Raw genomic sequence first — 17,262 nt, forward strand, 5'->3', positions numbered from 1 at the left:
TTTTGTCATGACCACTGAGCTGTAATCCTGGCCCTTTTTAAGATATGGTTGTTTGCTTAATTGTTTTAATTTGTAGACAAGGTCTCACCAAGTTGACATTTCAATTGCAGTTTGACTACATGTCCTTTTTTGCAAGACAACAGTAGCATTTTCCCTCCTGGTGTCTTTTATGTCCCAAGCCATAAGGATTTTGACCTGGTTTACAATACCAGCCATGGCTTTTCTCCTGTGAAGCAGACCTCAAATCTAATTCAAAAGTAGTTCATAGCCTCATGACATTCATGCCACTATTATACACCATGCCAGGCAGAGTTTACCAATAAAGAATATCATTGATGGCTTGTCTCTCTCTTTTATTTTTTAATTTAATTAATTAATTAATTTATTTATTTATTTATTTTTTGGTTTTTCGAGACAGGGTTTCTCTGTGTAGCTCTGGCTGTCCTGGAGCTCACTTTGTAGACCAGGCTGGCCTCGAACTCAGAAATCCGCCTGCCTCTGCCTCCCAAGTGCTGGGACTAAAGGCGTGCGCCACCATGCCCGGCTAATTTAATTTTTAAAAAAATTTATTTACATTTCAAGTGTAATCCCCTTACCCAGTTTCCCCCTCCCGGAAACCCCCTATCCTATCTCCCCTCCCCCTGCTTCTATGACGGTGTTCCTCCATCCACCCACCCACTCCTGCCTCCCCACCTTCGATTCCCCTTCATTGGGACATCTATTGAGCCTTCATAGGACCAAGGACCTCTCCTCCTATTGATGCCTGGCAGGGCTGTCCTCTCTACATATGCAGCTGAAGCCATGTGTACTCCTTGGTTGGTGGCTTAGTCCTTGGGAGCTCTGGGGGGTCTGGTTAGTTGATGTTGTTGTTCTTCCTATGGGGTTACAAAACCCTTGAAGGCTTGTCTCTTCTCTTTTTTTTTTAAAGATTTATTTATTTTATGTATATAAATACACCATTGCTCTCTTCAGACACACCCATTACAGATGGTTGTGAGTCACCATGTGGTTGCTGGGAATTGAACTCAGGACCTCTGGAAGAGCAGTCAGTGCTCTTAACCACTGAGCCATCTCTCCAGCCCTGAAGGCTTGTCTCTTGCATAGTATCTCTGGCACTATGTTATAGAGCCAGTGAGGAGGAAGTTTTAAGTTCAGCTCTAGCTGGATTTCTTTATGTCCTTCAGTGGAAATATTAAGCAATAGAGTCTTACCAGCTAGCTCTGGTTGGTAACTGAAAGCAATGTCAATAGCCTGGGTTGTTTTGGGGACCTCAGGGCACTCGCTAAGCAATAACTTATGGGACTTCCATTTAATAACTCATGTCTTCTGGAAAAGTATTGTCTATCAAACAACATACCCCTCCTTTTTTTCATCATCATCATCATTATTATTATTATGATGTTTGTTTCAGACAGAGTTTCTCTTTTGTAGGCCTGGCTGTCCTGGAACTCATTCTCAGGCTGTCCTCAAATTCACAGAGATCCTCCTGCCTCTGCCTCCCAAGTGCTGAAATTAACAATATGACCCACTACCATCTGGCTCATTTTATTTTATTGTATTGTATTTTTTACTTCTTTCTTTCTTTCGTTCGTTCTTTTGTTCTTTCGTTCTTTCTTTCGTTTGTTTGTTTTTCGAGACAGGGTTTCTCTATGTAGCCCTGGCTGTCCTGGAACTCACTCTGTAGACCAGGCTGGCCTCGAACTCAGAGATCCTCCTGCCTCTGCCTCCCAAGTGCTGGGATTAAAGGCATGTGCCACCACCGCCCGGCATTACTTTTTATTTTCCAAGACAGGGTTTCTCTGTATTGCCCGGGCTGTCCTGGAACTTGCTCTGTAGACCAGCATCTACATACATATAAAATTCAAAGAGAGAGATATTTATAGATGAAGGCATCTAAGGAGATAAGGTAGGAAAACCTACAAAGGTGCAACCCTAGAGGGTGACAACAGGTATGTGAAGCAACATGCATGGAATACAGCTCTGACCTACAGGGAGCATAGGTGTGCCTGGCCATAGAAAGGTGACAGGCTGGGCAGGAACAAGACGGATCGATGTCTTTATTTCTCTGTATCTTGAGTTACATGTTGGACTTCAAAATACATAGGGTCCTGGTCTGACCCAAGTGCTAACTGGAGCCTTTTACTGTGGATGGGAGAGGGATGATGAACTGGGAGCTTGGTGATTGTTCTAGACTATGCCAGGAGTCAGCAAAGTGTAACCAGAGAAAGCGAGAGAAGGGGGTTGGCCTCAGGAGCCAGCCAAAGGGGCTGCTGGGCTGGCTCGTGTTGTGTTGTGGCCTTTGTCCTACTGGAACTGCCCACACAATGGGGCTGGGTTACATGCTGACATGGCGTTCTGAATGTGGAGCTAGGATAGAGAGTCTACATGATGGGGACAGAAATGGATGGTCACCTGTCCCCAAGGACCGGATCTCTATTTGTGAATATTGAAATCGCTGGAGAGGATGTTTAACGAGTGATGACACACTTAGGTTAAAGGTATGTCTAGAGACAGAGGCAGGTGGATCTCAATGAGTTCAAGGTGTATAGACAAAGTTTCAAGATACCTAGGGCTTACATAGATAGAGAGAACCTAACTTTAAAAACAGTCATGATAAAAGCCAGGCATGTTAGTGCAAATACTTGGGAAGCAGAGGCAGAAGGATCATGAGTTTGAGGCCAGCTTCAGGTACATATCAAGTTTGAGGTAAGTCTGATCTACATAATAAGACCTTGCTTCAAACAGTGACTGGAGATACAGCTCAGTGGTTAAGAGCATTTGCTGCTCTTCCAGAGGACCTGAGTTCAGTTCCCAGCAATCATATCAGGCAGCTCACAACTACCAGGGACTCTAGTTCCCAGAGATATGAGGCCTCTGACTTCCCAGGATAACTACACTCATTTGGATACGCGCACATGCGTGTGCGTGCGCGCGCACACACACACACACATCTACACCACAATTAAAAATAATAAAAACAGAAGCCGGGAGTGGTGGCGCACGCCTTTAATCCCAGCACTCGGGAGGCAGAGGCAGGCGGATTTCTGAGTTCGAGGCCAGCCTGGTCTACAAAGTGAGTTCCAAGACAGCCAGGGCTACACAGAGAAACCCTGTCTCGAAAAACCAAAAAAAATAAAAACAGATCTTTAAGACAAACAAAAACATATAAGACTAAGTGGAGTGATGCCTATGCCTAGGAGGTAGAGGGAAGTGGCCTAAGGATTCTAGGCTAGTTTTGGCTACATAGGCACCCTGTCTCAAAAAATAAATAAAAAAGAAACAGGGCTGAGGACATGGCTCAGTGGTGAAGACACTTGCCACCTGGCCATGCAAGCTTAATTCATGGAATCCATATAAAGACGGAAGGAGGAAAACAACTCCACAAAGTTGTCCTCCAACCTCCACAAACACAACACTGCACGTGCACTTGCGTGCACGAAAACACACACACACACACACATACACACACACACATACACACATAATAGTAATAAGTCAAATATATATAAAGGCATAGTTGTTTTTGAAACTCCCCTTTTTTTAAACTTACAAATCCCTTTTCTTCTATGGTTTCTATTGAAAGGAACACTTGAGGGGCTTGATAGGTCGCTTGCTTGGTAGAATGCTTATCAACACGCACGAAGCCCTTGGGCCAAGCCCAGTACCACATAAACTGGGTGTAGTAGTTGCATATCAAGTTGAAAGCGGCATGAGCTATAGGGAGAAAAATGGGCCAGTTGTGGTGGTACACATCTGGTAAGATTTGCTGAAGGGAGCAGAGGCAGGAGGACCAGGAGTTCAAGGTCAGCCTGGGCTACACATTTGGGCTGGAGAGATGGCTCAGCAGTAAAGAGCACCGATTGTTCTTTCAGAGGTCCTGAGTTCAAACCCCAGCAACCACATGGTGGCTCACAACCATCTATCATGAGATCTGTTGCATGTAATGTAATGATCTCTTCTGGTGTGTCTCAAGACAGCTACAGTGTATTAATATACATAAAATAAATAAAATCTTTTTTTTTTTTAAGGGAAGAGAAAAGGAAAGAGAGCTAATTGGTGAAGCCCTGGAGAAAAGAGGGTACAATCTATTTTCCAAACTTTCGCAAGAGCCCCAGGGCTGGTGAGACAGTGGTGGTAAACATTTGCTGTGCAGTTGGAGAGCCTGATTTTGAGTCCCAGAACCCATGTGACAACTGGGCCTGGTGGCTCTGTAACCCCAGCACTCTTATAAGGGGAGGGCAGGCACAGACAGCATATCCCCAGAAACTTGTGAGCCATGAAGTCAGGCTTTCCTACTGGTGAACCAGGAAGAGTTTGCCTCAAACAAGGTGGGCTATGAGCAACAAGACTCACTAGATGGTGGTATTGCACATGATCCCAGCACTCAGGAGGCAGAGGCAGTGCCTGTGAGTTTGAGACCAGCCTGGTGTACAGTGATAGTTCCAGGATAGCCAGGGCTACACAGAGAAACCCCATTGAGAGGGAGGGAGGGTGCCATGGGTAAACATACACATGAACTCATTGAAAGATACACATGCAGTCATATGTAAAGATACACATGTACTCATATGTAGACATACACATGTACTCATATGTAGACATATACATGCACTCATATATAAACATACACATGCACTCATGCGAACATGTACATACACACACGATTTAAAAAAATATTTTTTTTAGGGTGTAGGGAAATGCCAGGGCAGGAAGTTGGGAGTGGGTGGGTGGGTGAGGGAGCACCCTCATAGAGACAGGGGGAGAAGGGATGGGATAGGGGGTTCCGAAGGGGAGACCTGGAGAGGGAAAACATTTGAAATATAAATAAAGAAAATATCCAATTAAAAAAATTTTTTTAGCCGGGCGTGGTGGTGCACGCCTTTAATCCCAGCACTCGGGAGGCAGAGGCAGGCGGATTTCTGAGTTCCAGGACAGCCTGGTCTACAAAGTGAGTGCCAGGACAGCCAGGGCTACACAGAGAAACCCTGTCTCGAAAAACCAAAAAAAAAAAAAAATAATAATAATAAAATAAAATAAATTTTTTTTAAAAGCCTACAGAACAGGAAGTGTTCAATGGTAGAACACTTATTTGGTTTACACAGGGTCTAAGTTCAGTCCCCAGCATTTCCAAAATCAATAGACAAACAAACTGGTCTGTTCAATTTTCCAGAAATGGTGTCTCATGCCTTTCACCCCAGCATTCGAGGTGAAGGCAGAGACAGGAGGGCCTCTGTGAGTTCAAGGCTTGTCTCCTCTACACAGTGAGTTCCAAGACAGCCAGGGCTACAAAAGGAAACCCTGTCTCAGAGAGAGAGAGAGAGAGAGAGAGAGAGAGAGAGAGAGAGAGAGATCTGGTTATTAGCTCTGTTCTGTTTTACGGTGTTAAGGACCAGACCTGGAGCCTCTGCATGCTGTGAAAGTGCTCTCGAAATAGCTGCACCCCCAGCACCTTCCACCTGTTGAGGTTCATAAGGGAAAAGAGAGTAAGAGAGGAGGGGGGTGGGGCGAGAAAAACCGATACCAGAAGCCAGGGCAGCAAGCCTGGTCTGGCACTACTCCTTGTCTCATGACTTGCTGGGATGGTGTGTTTTTGTTTTTGTTTTTTTCGGGACAGGGTTTCTCTGTATAGCCCTGGCTGTCCTGGAACTCACTCTGTAGACCAGGCTGGCCTCGAACTCAGAAATCCACCTGCCTCTGCCTCCCGAGTGCTGGGATTAAAGGCGTGCACCACCACTGCCTGGCGATGGTGTGCATTTTTATTCGTTTGGTTTAGTTTTAGTTTTTTTCATATATTATTTAAAATAAACAATGAGGGAGGCACTCGTGTGGAGATCAGAGAACAATTTGCTGGAGTCAGTTCTCTTCCTCTCTCTTCCCAGGTCAGCAGGCTTGGAAGCAAATGTCTCTACACAGGCATCTTGAAGGCCCAGAGGACCTTGGTGGAAGCAGTCCGTGAGGCCCCGTGCCCCAGTGGCAGCTCCATGGTGAACATGGTCTCTCACCCTGTGGTGCAGCCAGCCCTGGCTTTGAGGGCTGCTGTGGTCTGCCTGGCACAGATGTTTGGTGGGGTCAGCCAGGCGCAGACAAGTCTAGCTCTGGCTCTGCTGTAGCTCTGCGCCCACATCACTTGGCCCTGTCCAGGGGATGCTTATGTTCTGAGCCAAAGCACAGCAGCCATCCTGGCCTAGTTGCTTTAGACCTGCCACTGCTCCAGGTGCCTGTGGTGAGCTGCTCACCCAGGGACACAGCTGTCCCTGCCCCGAACAGGACGATGACACGGAGCAGGTACTGAGCTAGTTGTCTGATAGGGCTTTAAGGATAAGTTTGAGAGAAGAATACAACTCTGCCAATCTCTCCATAAGCCACGCTCACTGTGAGACAAGTGTGTCCACTGCGTAAGACTCAACAGTTCAGGATTTGGAGTGACTTGCTTCAGATCTCTCTCTTCAACCTTAGGTGAGTTGTATTAGTCAACTGCCTGTCATTATAAGAGAAAACCTCCAGACAGTTAACTTTAACTTATGAAGAGGAAAGTTTTTACTTCAGTGCACGGTTCTGAAGGTTCCAGTCCAAACCTGAGTGACTCCATGGTCTTGGGCCTCTGGCAAGTGCGGCACATGTACAGGTGAAAAAGTATGGCAGAGGCGGTTTTCACTGTGAGCCGGGAAGCACAGCAAAGGGGAAGAGGGAGAAGAAACCAGTGCTGAGAATCCCCTCTGAGGGCGCTCCTCCTTGACCTGAAGACCTCATACAGGAACAGTTTCCTCGTGGTCCTGCCACCTCCCCATGGTACCACCCTGGGAACCAGGCCATTTAGCACACTGACCACTGGAGAACACTGTTGGTTTTTGTTGTTGTTGTTGTTTTGTTGTTGTTGATGTTTTGTTTTTTTTAAGATTTATTTTATTATTATACCTAAGTATACTGTAGCTGTCTTCAGATGCACCAGAAGAGGGCGTCAGATCTCATAACGGATGGTTGTGAGCCACCAGAACTCAGGACCTTCGGAAGAGCAGTCGGTGCTCTTAACCACTGAGCCATCTCTTCAGTCCGAGAACACAGTTTTTTTTTTTTTTTTTTTTTTTTATCTACGAGAACACAGTTTTTATTCAAGCCATTGCCTGGGCAGAGTGTGGAACTCAGGCCGTGAGAGGAACATCCTCCCACCCCTGGACTCACAGATGAGCAGGAATTGCCATGGAGACCGGGATCAGAGCTTGTTCACCATCTCCACGTGGCTCCCAGCCATGACCTGGAGGGACCGGTAGGGAAGCCGTGACCTGGGAGCAGAGGAACTGGCCGAGTTTCCCTGATGGCTGCATCAGTAGCAGCAGTGTGACTTCCTGTCACTGTCAAGCAAGGGCTTGGGCGAGGTCAGACTCACATCTCAAGGAAAACACAACCTGCTTTCATTTTTTTTTTTTTTTTAAATCTAGGTTAAGACTGAGTGTAGTGGCATGCACCTAAAATCCTAGTTACTCAGAACCTTTGGTGAGATTGTGAATTCAAGGCCAGCCTGGTCTATAGTGGGGGCCCTGTCTCAAAAATAAACTAAGCTGGGGGCTGGTGAGATGGCTCAGTGGGTAAGAGCACCCGACTGCTCTTCCGAAGGTCCAGAGTTCAGGTCCCAGCAACCACATGGTGGCTCACAACCATCCACAACGAGATCTGGCGCCCTCTTCTGGAGTGTCTGAAGACAGCTACAGTGTACTTATATATAATAAATAAATTAAAAAAAAAAAAATAAACTAAGCTAATAGAAACAAATTGATATGCTAATTGTGTCAATATATGTAAGACTTAAGCCACTTTTATGAACTTAAATCTCCAGTTGGGGTTTTAATTGAATGTGTTTATTACTTACTTTGTGAATGCCAGGGCATGCGTGTAGGGGTCAGTGGGCAACCTGAGACAATTGTTCTCTCCTTCCACTGAGTGGGTCTGAGGACTCAAACTCAGATCTTCAGGCTTGGTAGCAAGCACCTTAACTCACTGAGCCATATTACTGGCCCCTCCTTGTGTTTAAATTGAGGGGCCTGATGTGAAGAGAAAGGGCCTGGGGTTCAGTTATCCACAGAGCTATTAATAAGTTTTGTTTGCCTTTTTTAAAGATTTATTTATTATATAAGTACACTGTAGCTGTCTTCAGACACACCAGAAGAGGGCATCAGATCTCATTATAGAAGGTTGTGAGCCACCATATGGTTGCTGGGATTTGAACTAATGACCCCTGGAAAAGCAGTCAGCGCTCTTAACCTCTGAGCCATCTCTTCAGCCCCCCTGTCTGTTTTTTGAGACAAGGTTTCCTTTATAGTTTAGGCAGGTTTCAAACTCATATGTAGCCCAGGCTGGCCTCAAACTGAATGCAAGTGTTCCTGTCACCATGCTGTTCTTTGTCAATCTGGGAACACAGAACACCCTTTGTTTATATCCTCTCTCATTGTCCTATATACAGTCCTCCTCGTTTATTTTTAAACTTCTCAAAAATTTTATTTTTAATTTATGCATGTGAATGTTCAGTTGTGTACATGTATATGTGCATATGTATGTATGTATGTATGTACATCATACATACACTTGGTGCCCACAGAGGTCACAAGAGCATGTTAAGATTTTTCCATTCTGGGCTGGAGAGATGGCTCAGTGGTTAAGAGTAACGTCTGCTCTTCGAGAGGTCCTGAGTTCAATTCCCAGCAACCACATGGTGGTTCACAACCGTCTGTAATGAGATCAGATGCCCTCTTCTGGTGTGTCTGAAGACAGCTACAATGTACTCATTTACTTAAGTTAAATAATAATAATAATAAAAAAGGTTCCCCATTCTGGAGTTATAAATGGTTGTAAGCGGGAACATGTGGGTGATGGGAAGCAAACCCAGGTCCTCTGCAAGAGGACCAGATGTTCATTTTAACTGCTGGGACATCTCTCCAGCAACTACTTATGTATTTTTAAGTGAGGTCTCACTATGTATCTTCAGGATTCACTATGTATCTTCAGGACTCTGTTTGAACTCAAAACCCTCCTGCCTCATTACAGACACAAGACAATGTGTGCTCTCCTCTTTGAGTGGCTTTATTTCATCTGGATGTATACCGGAAGCCGTATTTTTAATTTTACTTTGGTTGAACCCAGGTCTCCTACAGGGTAGGTAAACCCTGTACCACCCAGACTACATCTCATCCAGTTAACTCCCCACCCCCTTTTTTTACGTTTATAAAAAGATTATCACAGCATACGTATTTTCTCTTTTAGTTTTAATGTGTAAACGTGTATGAACATTTTGCCTGTGGGTGTGTATGTGCACCGCATATGTGCCTGGTGCCTGTGGAGGACGTCACCGAGGACATTAGATCCCTTGGAACTGGAGTTATGGGTGCTTGTGAGCCACCATCCGGGTGCCTCTGCGAGACAATGCATGCTCTTGCCTTCTGAGCCCTCTCCCCAGCCTATAAAGTTTTGTTTGATTTTGCTTTTGTTTTGCCGGGGTTTTGAGACAGTCTTCCTATATAGTCCTGGGCAGCCTGGTACTTTTTATGTAGTCTAGGTTGGTCATGAGCTTGCTGCTTAAGTCTTGGGCACTATCATTCTAATCTTGGTAGAGGTGGTCCTCCATGCCCCATGTCCCTGTGGAAGCTTTGTGCCAGGCAGGAGACTCTCACCCTATGTGACTAGTCCTGGCTCTGAGTGTGGGTGTGGTGAGCCTGGCACGGATACTTGGGAGTGAGGTCCTCTGTCCCCTCTTAACCTTTATAGTTCTGTCTTATGTTGTAGCTGAAACACTTCTGTCACTTTGTATCCTCACATCCACCTGCCTCAGCATAAGCTCAGAGGGTCTCTACTCCTATCTATGATATGCTAACCTTGCTCCTCTCTGAGGCCATTTCCTGCAGGCAGCACAAACCCTGCATTTTCTGGGGTTGATGGAGGTGACTGGGATCTGGGTGCATCACTGGGTGAGTGAGATGCTATGAAGGTTACAGGACCTGAAGTCAGGAGTCTTTTGAGATGCTCCTGGGATGTTAAAGGGTCCATGGATGTTACTGTTTCTCTTCATCAGTCCCTGTGAGTGCCCCTGGTCTTGACAACTTCCCCTGCTGTTCTGTGGGTTACAGGGGCCCTCCACAGTCACTGTACTGTCTGCACCATCCAACTCCAAGTTGCACATTGCAGGACAGAAACTCCCTAATGTGTTCCTTCTCACTCCCCACTGGAGAAGAGGCACTGGCTGAGCCATCCCTACAGGGTCTGCTCCAGGGCTTCACATGAAAAGCTCTGCTGACCTGTATGACTTCCCAGGTGGAGAAGTCTGTCTCGGAACCCCATTTTTCCTTCTCTACTCACACAGCCCCACTCTCCTAGGCCCCATGTCCCTCTCTGAAGCTGCACAGAGCTGAACCTCTTTCCCCTTGACCCAGATTTTTCTGTGTCTGGGTTGAGGGTGAGCACTCCAGTCTTGCTCTCAGCTGTCCTGGAGAACAGACTGAGCTGCTTTGCCAAGTGACTGTTTCTTCTCATCCACCACCTCCTGCTACCTCACATGGCTTAGGAAAAGGCACAACGTGGCAAGAAAGTGGGAAAATGGACCACGTTTCCTCCTTCTGGGACCCCAACCCCACTTTCAGATCATGCTCCCCCCTCCTCTGGTTTAAAAGGGCAGGCTGATGGTTTGGAAAGGGAGGCGCTGGCATGGCCAGGGGGTAGGGAACTCCGGGGCTCTGAGAAAGCCAGACACAGCAGAACTATTCAGTTCCAGAGCTGCAGGGTCCACAGATTCCAGTCCAAACCAGCCAATGGGAGAAGGCCCCCTAATCCCAGGGAACTAAAGAATTCTCTTCAGTTATTCAATTCCCCTGCTGCACCCCACTCCTTACCCCCTCCCCCACCCTTAACCCCGATAGACTCAAGGGAGCCAGAGACCCCCATGAGCGAGCCCACCCTATCTTAGAGGAAGTGAACTCAACCTAACTACCTTCCAAGAAATTTGAGGAATGTTTTAAACCAGGTGTCAGTCAGGACTATACTATGAACCTCAGCTTTGACACAGACAGACACACTGTTCCAGTTCTCCATCCATGGACCCCATACTTCTGGCTCCTTGGCTCCTGCGCTCATCCCCGCCCCTCCCGCTGCTGTGGAGAGAGAAAAGGGAATCCAACCTCTTTATCAGAAGTTCGATTCAGACCTCCACAGCTGTGAAGGGGTTAAGAGGCAGAGCCAATTACCTCAACCTGCCCCTCCCAGGGATTAAGAGTCCTCTATAAAGGGGACTGTCAACCCAGGCAGGTCCAGGGGGTTATTAGGGACCCAGGCACTGTGTTCACCCCCACTGCCATGTGGGAACTTCGTTCTGCCTCCTTTTGGAGGGCCATATTTGCTGAGTTCTTTGCCACCCTCTTCTATGTCTTCTTTGGGCTGGGAGCCTCGCTACGTTGGGCCCCCGGGCCCCTACACGTCTTGCAAGTGGCTTTGGCCTTTGGCCTGGCCTTGGCTACATTGGTGCAGACTGTGGGTCACATCAGTGGAGCCCATGTCAACCCTGCGGTCACTTTTGCTTTCCTTGTGGGCTCCCAGATGTCCTTGCTCCGGGCTTTCTGCTATATAGCAGCCCAGCTTCTGGGAGCCGTGGCTGGGGCGGCTGTGCTGTACAGCGTCACTCCACCAGCTGTCCGAGGAAACCTATCGCTCAACACGGTAAGGGCTGGCTAAGGGTTGGGGAATACAGTGTCCTGACTGTTGGCCTGGCATGCTTGCTCATGGGTGTGTGTGTGTGTGTGTGTGTGTGTGTGTGCATGTGTGTGAGCCATAAGTGCTCTGGAGGGGAAAGGAAAGCATAGAGCCCTCCGTGGTGAATCCAGAAAGTTGAGTTCAAGTCCCCTTTCCTTCTAACTCTTTTGAGCTGGAGGGCCAGGGGTGGAGGTGGGGCGGGCGCAGGACTCTAGTCCCAGCCTTCCTACATAACCAAAGAGTCCTTCTGCCTCTACTCACCACCCCCTCCCCCAAGTGCTAAGATTACAGACAGGTACACCCAAACACATCCAGTTTATGTAGTGCTGGGAATGGAACCAGGGCCTCATGCATGCTAACAGGCAAGTCACATCAAATGAGCTGCACACCCAGCTCTTCTTCCCTCCTCTACCCCTTAAGACAGGGTTTCTCTGTGTAGCCCTGGCTATCCTGGTAGCTCTGTAGACTAGGGTGACCTCAGATTTACAGAGGAGGCCTGCCTCTGCCTCCTGAATGCTGGGATTAAAGGCATGTGTCACCACTGCCAGGCCAGGCTCTTAGATTTATTTTACTTTATAAAGTCTCAGTTTCCCCTCTCATGTGAGTGAGTGCAATCATTTCTACAACAAAGAAGCTCTGTTAGGATAGAAACACTGGCTTGGGAGGGCTACGCATCCTCTCCCGGGAACTGAACTGTAAGGGGTGTCTGCTTCAAGTGGGAACAGCATGGCAGTGCTAACGGTTGCCTCTGTTTCTGTTCCCTTTGGCCAGCTGCATGCTGGGGTGAGCGTGGGCCAGGCCACCACTGTGGAGATCTTCCTGACGCTCCAGTTCGTGCTCTGCATCTTTGCTACATACGACGAGAGGCGGAATGGCCGCATGGGCTCTGTAGCCCTGGCTGTTGGCTTCTCCCTCACCCTGGGGCACCTCTTTGGGGTAAGCAAGAGAGGTGGGAAATTTCTTACTCAAGGAATCTAGGGACCAACTTATAAGGGTTCTTTCCTTCCTACTCCACCTTTAATCCTAAGTATTATATACCCTATCCAGTACCAGTTGGTACAAAGGGATAAACTTTCTTATAACTGTTATATATAATCCTTCTTGACTTTAGGATGGAAAGTTATACATCATGAATAGAACTGTTCTTCTGGGGCCATAAGTCTGTCCCTAGATGGAATATCAGTGCTACTCTCTACCTTGGAGATGTATGAAGCTGGTATTACCGAATTAGCTGATGGCTAGAGACAAGACAGCAGCTCTCACCAGCCATAGGGGCTGTAAAGAAGAGAAGCTGGAAGAGTTGGGTGGGGTGTCTCAGTGGCAACTGTGTCTTTTGCAGATGTATTACACTGGTGCGGGGATGAACCCAGCCCGCTCCTTCGCTCCTGCCATCCTCACCCGGAACTTCAGCAACCACTGGGTAAGTTAGAGTACAGGGTAAGTCACAGAGCACTTTTGGATGGGGCTGGACTGCTGCCAGCACGCAGCTGAGGAGGCTATTACAGACCTTGGCATGCTTACACGTGCACATTGCACTATTCTGCCGAAAGGAGAAGCTCTTAGCTGGGTCTGGTGATACATGCCTGTAGTGCCGACACTTGGGCGGCTGATGCAGGAGGACTACTCGAACCCGGGAAGTTGGGGTCAGCACGGATGACATAGCAAGACCTCATTTCTAAAACAAATGGACAGGGAGCTCTTACTTCTAGGGAGCTTCTCTTGTTAGCTGGCGATTTTTACTGCGCATTCGCTGGACGTGAGAACGAGAGGCTACTGGGTGGTCAACACATTTAAGACAGAAGCTTCTGGTTTCAGGGGTCAGAATGTATGCACGGGGCCCGGGCAGCACCTTAGTTTTAAGACTTACTCGTCTTTTACATGATTCTGACTAATACCTCATTCTTTGCCTCTATCCATCAGTTATAAAATAGGGTATTATAAAAAAGCAAATGTGAAAGTTATCTGTATTATGCATCTGGCACAGACTCTGGCATGGAGTAACTGTCAATTAATAATGGTAACGCTTATATTGCTTTGGGCATCTCAAGATAAACAGGAAAATAATTTAAAAGAATCTGAGAAAATGAACAGCCATGTCCACAGCAGCATTAGTTACAACAGCCAAGAGTAAAAGCAGCCCTAATTCCCCTCGCTAGATGAACAGGAAAATCAAACACGGCCTGTGTGTACATGGAGTATTATTCTGCTATAAAAAAGAATAGGCTGGGTGTTGGTGGCGCACGCCTTTAATCCCAGCACTTGGGAGGCAGAGGCAGGCGGATTTCTGAGTTCGAGGCCAGCCTGGTCTACAGAGTGAGTTCCAGGACAGCCAGGGCTACACAGAGAAACCCTGTCTGGAAAAACCAAAAAAAAAAAAAAAAAAAAAAAAAAAAAAAAAAAGAATAGAAGTTCTGATGTGCTCTGGCATAAGCCTCTAGGACATTATACTAAGTGAAAGTAGTAAAATTAGTATCTTCTGTCACCAAAATATAGCTCTTACATAATTCTACTTACATGAGGTAAAAATGTTAAAGCGCGTTTAAATAAGCCAACGTGATGGTGTAAACCTACATCTCCAGCACTTGGGAGGTGGATGCAGGAGTCCAAGGTTATCCTAGGTTACATAGCAGGTCAGGGCCAGCCTGTGCTACATGACACCAAAAAGAGGAGAAGGTGGAAGAGGAAGGGAAGGGGGAGAAAGAGGAAAGAAAGGAAGAAAGAAGGAAAGGAAAAAACCCACAAATCCCTAGGAACAGAGAGGAGAAGGTTGTCAGGGGTTGGAGTTGGGGGGGTCAGACAGGCAGTTTGATGGCTTTAGTTTTATAAACTCAAAAAACCCTGGGAATGAGTTACACAACAATGTGAACACATTCAACCCTATCGAGCCACCCATACACTTTGAAATGTTAATAAGCAGGCACGTCGGCTTGTGCTGATCATACACAGAACTTAGGACAACTGAGGAGAGCTGCCTTGAGTTTGAGGATAGGCTGTGTTGCACAGTGACTCTGACACCAGCTTGGGCTACAGAGTGTCTCAAACACAAGTTCTGCAGAGCTGAACTTCGATCAAAAGTGTGTGGGGTGCGAGTGTCTCAAACACAAACAAGTTCTGCAGAGCCGGATGTGGGGTGCACACTTTTGATCGAAGCACTCCAGAGGCAGAGACGTGGGAGCTCTCGTTTCAAAGTCATCCCGGTCTACAGAGCAAGTTCCAGGATAGCCAGGACCACAAGAGAAACCCTGTCTCCAAACAAACAAACAAACAAAACCAACCAGTTCTGGGGGTGCTGCTCAGCGGGTGCCCTGCTTGCCTAAGGTGCACAGAGCTGAGTCCGTTCCCCGTCACTGACTACACCCTGATAGTGGTGCACACCCATTATCCCAGCACTTAGGAGGGCCAGAGGAGTTCAAGGCCGTCTTCCACTACACAGCCAGTCTGAGGTCATCTTGAGCTAATGAGATCCTGTATTAAGCAAAGTCATATTAAACAATGTTTAATAAGACACATTTTATGTTATAAAGGGTATTTTGCCACAACTTATTTTTTTTCTGAGAAATAATAGACTAATTAAAAAATAACAACAAATAGAATATATGCATGCTAAGTGGGTAGAGGTAGGATGGGGGAATAAGAAAATAAAACGGTTAGTAAACCAGAAGAAAATGACAGGTTTTGGGATATTAGCAGCTGAGTCTAGATTTTTCTAGACAATTTAAGTTTTGTTTTGTTTTATTCTGGGTCTTTTGTTGTTCTGAGACAGTTCTCGCTATGTAACCTTGAACTTGCTGTGTACACCGGGCTGGCTTTGAACTCCCACAGAACCTCCTGCTTTGTTTCACTATTGCGGACATGAAAGCCGAGCGCCACCAAGCACAGCTGTATTTTTTTTTTTTAACATATACGGGTGTTTTGCATGTGTGTCTGTGCACTTTGTGCCTGCCTGGTGCCCTTGGAGGCCGGATGGAGCATTTAGATCCCTGGGAACTGGAGTCACAGGTGGTTGTGAGGTGCCATGCAGATGCTAGGAAATGATCTTGGGTCCCCAGCTAGAACAGCGAATGCTCTGTGCCACCTCTCCAGCCCCACTGAGTCTATAATTTTAAAACCAACCAACGAACAAAGGAACCAAGAGGGCCGGTGTTCTGTTCAGTGCTAGCCCACAGGCTTCACATGAAGAGCCCCAAATGCAGCAGGAAGAACAAAAAGCTACATTAGCTTTCACTAATGCCTAGCTGTGCGCCTGAGAGCAGGATACGCTGTGTTTTCCTGAAGAGTCCCGAAGCCTGAGCATGCCTCCTCTCTTCCCACAGGTGTACTGGGTGGGCCCGATCATCGGAGGGGGCCTGGGCAGCCTACTCTATGACTTTCTCCTCTTCCCCCGGCTCAAGAGTGTTTCTGAGAGACTGTCTATCCTGAAGGGAGCCAGACCCAATGACTCCAATGGACAGCCAGAGGGTACAACAGGGGAACCTGTCGAACTGAAGACTCAGGCCCTGTAAAAGCTCCAGTTGGAGAGAGAGGCAGAAAGCCGCTGGGTTTCAGGGAGGGCCAAACCGGCCCTTGGATGAAGAAAGAGACTGTGGGGAGGGGCATGTACTTCTTTATTTTTTAACTTACGTTTTTCATTTTTTTTTCCCTTTTGCTGTGTGAAATCTTTTAAGTTGCATTCACGACTGGTTGGTGCAAACTTCCCTTCCTCCCCGCTCCAGCTCCAGCTCCCCTCGCCGTGTGTGCACGACTGTTCATATGAATGTGGGTGCGTGTGGCCGTGTCTGAGTTTGCGGGCACAGAAGCTAGGGGAGGGGAAAGAGGTGTCAACATGTATGTCATTTCCCACCCCAGTTTGGTGAGCACAGGGAACCCGAGTTTCTGGCCTTTACCCTGCTTCCATTCAAGTATATGCACCTTGATTTTTGAAGGGTCACGGGGGAGGGTGGGTGGGGTGTCGTTCCTCTCAGGAAGCAGACAGCAGAAAGAAAGGAGGAGGGAAGGCATTCCAGGGGTTGGGAGGTCTGGTGGGAGAGGAATCCAAGATTTTATTTCCAGATCACCACGCAAGTGAACTTTGCAAATGGCATCTCTGTACTTTTATCACTAGCTCCATAGTCTTTTATTTTTGTATGTCTTTTCACTTTTCTCTCGGCTATCCTTTCTGCTAACTCTCCCTCATGACCCAGATATCGATCTCCTCAATCTAAACGCTTAATTCGGAGATGATTTTTTTTTTCCTTTTGGAGCCCTATCTTGTATTTGTTCGTAAAACAGCATCGTCTCAACAGGGGCGCAGGTGACCCTGAACGAACAAGGAATATTTATTTCAGATCTTTCTATTCTGAGCTTCCTGTATATACCTTGCCAGCTTTAAAACATATGCCTATAAGAAGACAGACAACCCAAAACTCCATCCCAAACATCAAACTCTCCACTTCCTCCCAAATAAAACACATCTTTTCTAACTAGCCATTTAAGACTTTGGAATAGTCCACTGGACTGGAAGGGGAAGTACGTCTGTAAATTCTCCCTTAATTCGATCTT

The 17,262-nt window shown here is 47.0% G+C and overlaps 1 protein-coding gene across 1 annotated transcript; it reads left to right on the forward strand.

Moving 5' to 3' along the window:
- Nucleotides 1–11,331: 11,331 nt before the first annotated feature.
- Nucleotides 11,332–16,226, forward strand: Mip (major intrinsic protein of lens fiber). Its single transcript, XM_021174942.2, has 4 exons — nt 11,332–11,691; nt 12,496–12,660; nt 13,064–13,144; nt 16,038–16,226. The coding sequence occupies exons 1-4, from the start codon at nt 11,332–11,334 to the stop codon at nt 16,224–16,226; spliced, it is 795 nt and encodes a 264-aa protein (XP_021030601.1).
- Nucleotides 16,227–17,262: the final 1,036 nt, after the last annotated feature.

The sequence above is a fragment of the Mus caroli genome, unplaced genomic scaffold (genome assembly GCF_978045245.1).
Source record: "Mus caroli unplaced genomic scaffold, Mus_caroli_1 scaffold_9, whole genome shotgun sequence".
NCBI classification, from domain to species: Eukaryota; Metazoa; Chordata; class Mammalia; order Rodentia; family Muridae; genus Mus; species Mus caroli.

Coding starts and splice junctions, on each gene's coding strand:
- Mip (XM_021174942.2), top strand. CDS start 11,332: ATGTGGGAACTTCGTTCTGCCTCCTTTTGGAGGGCCATATTTGCTGAG. Junction 11,692..12,495: donor GAAACCTATCGCTCAACACG/GTAAGGGCTGGC, acceptor CCCTTTGGCCAG/CTGCATGCTGGGGTGAGCGT. Junction 13,145..16,037: donor GGAACTTCAGCAACCACTGG/GTAAGTTAGAGT, acceptor CTCTTCCCACAG/GTGTACTGGGTGGGCCCGAT.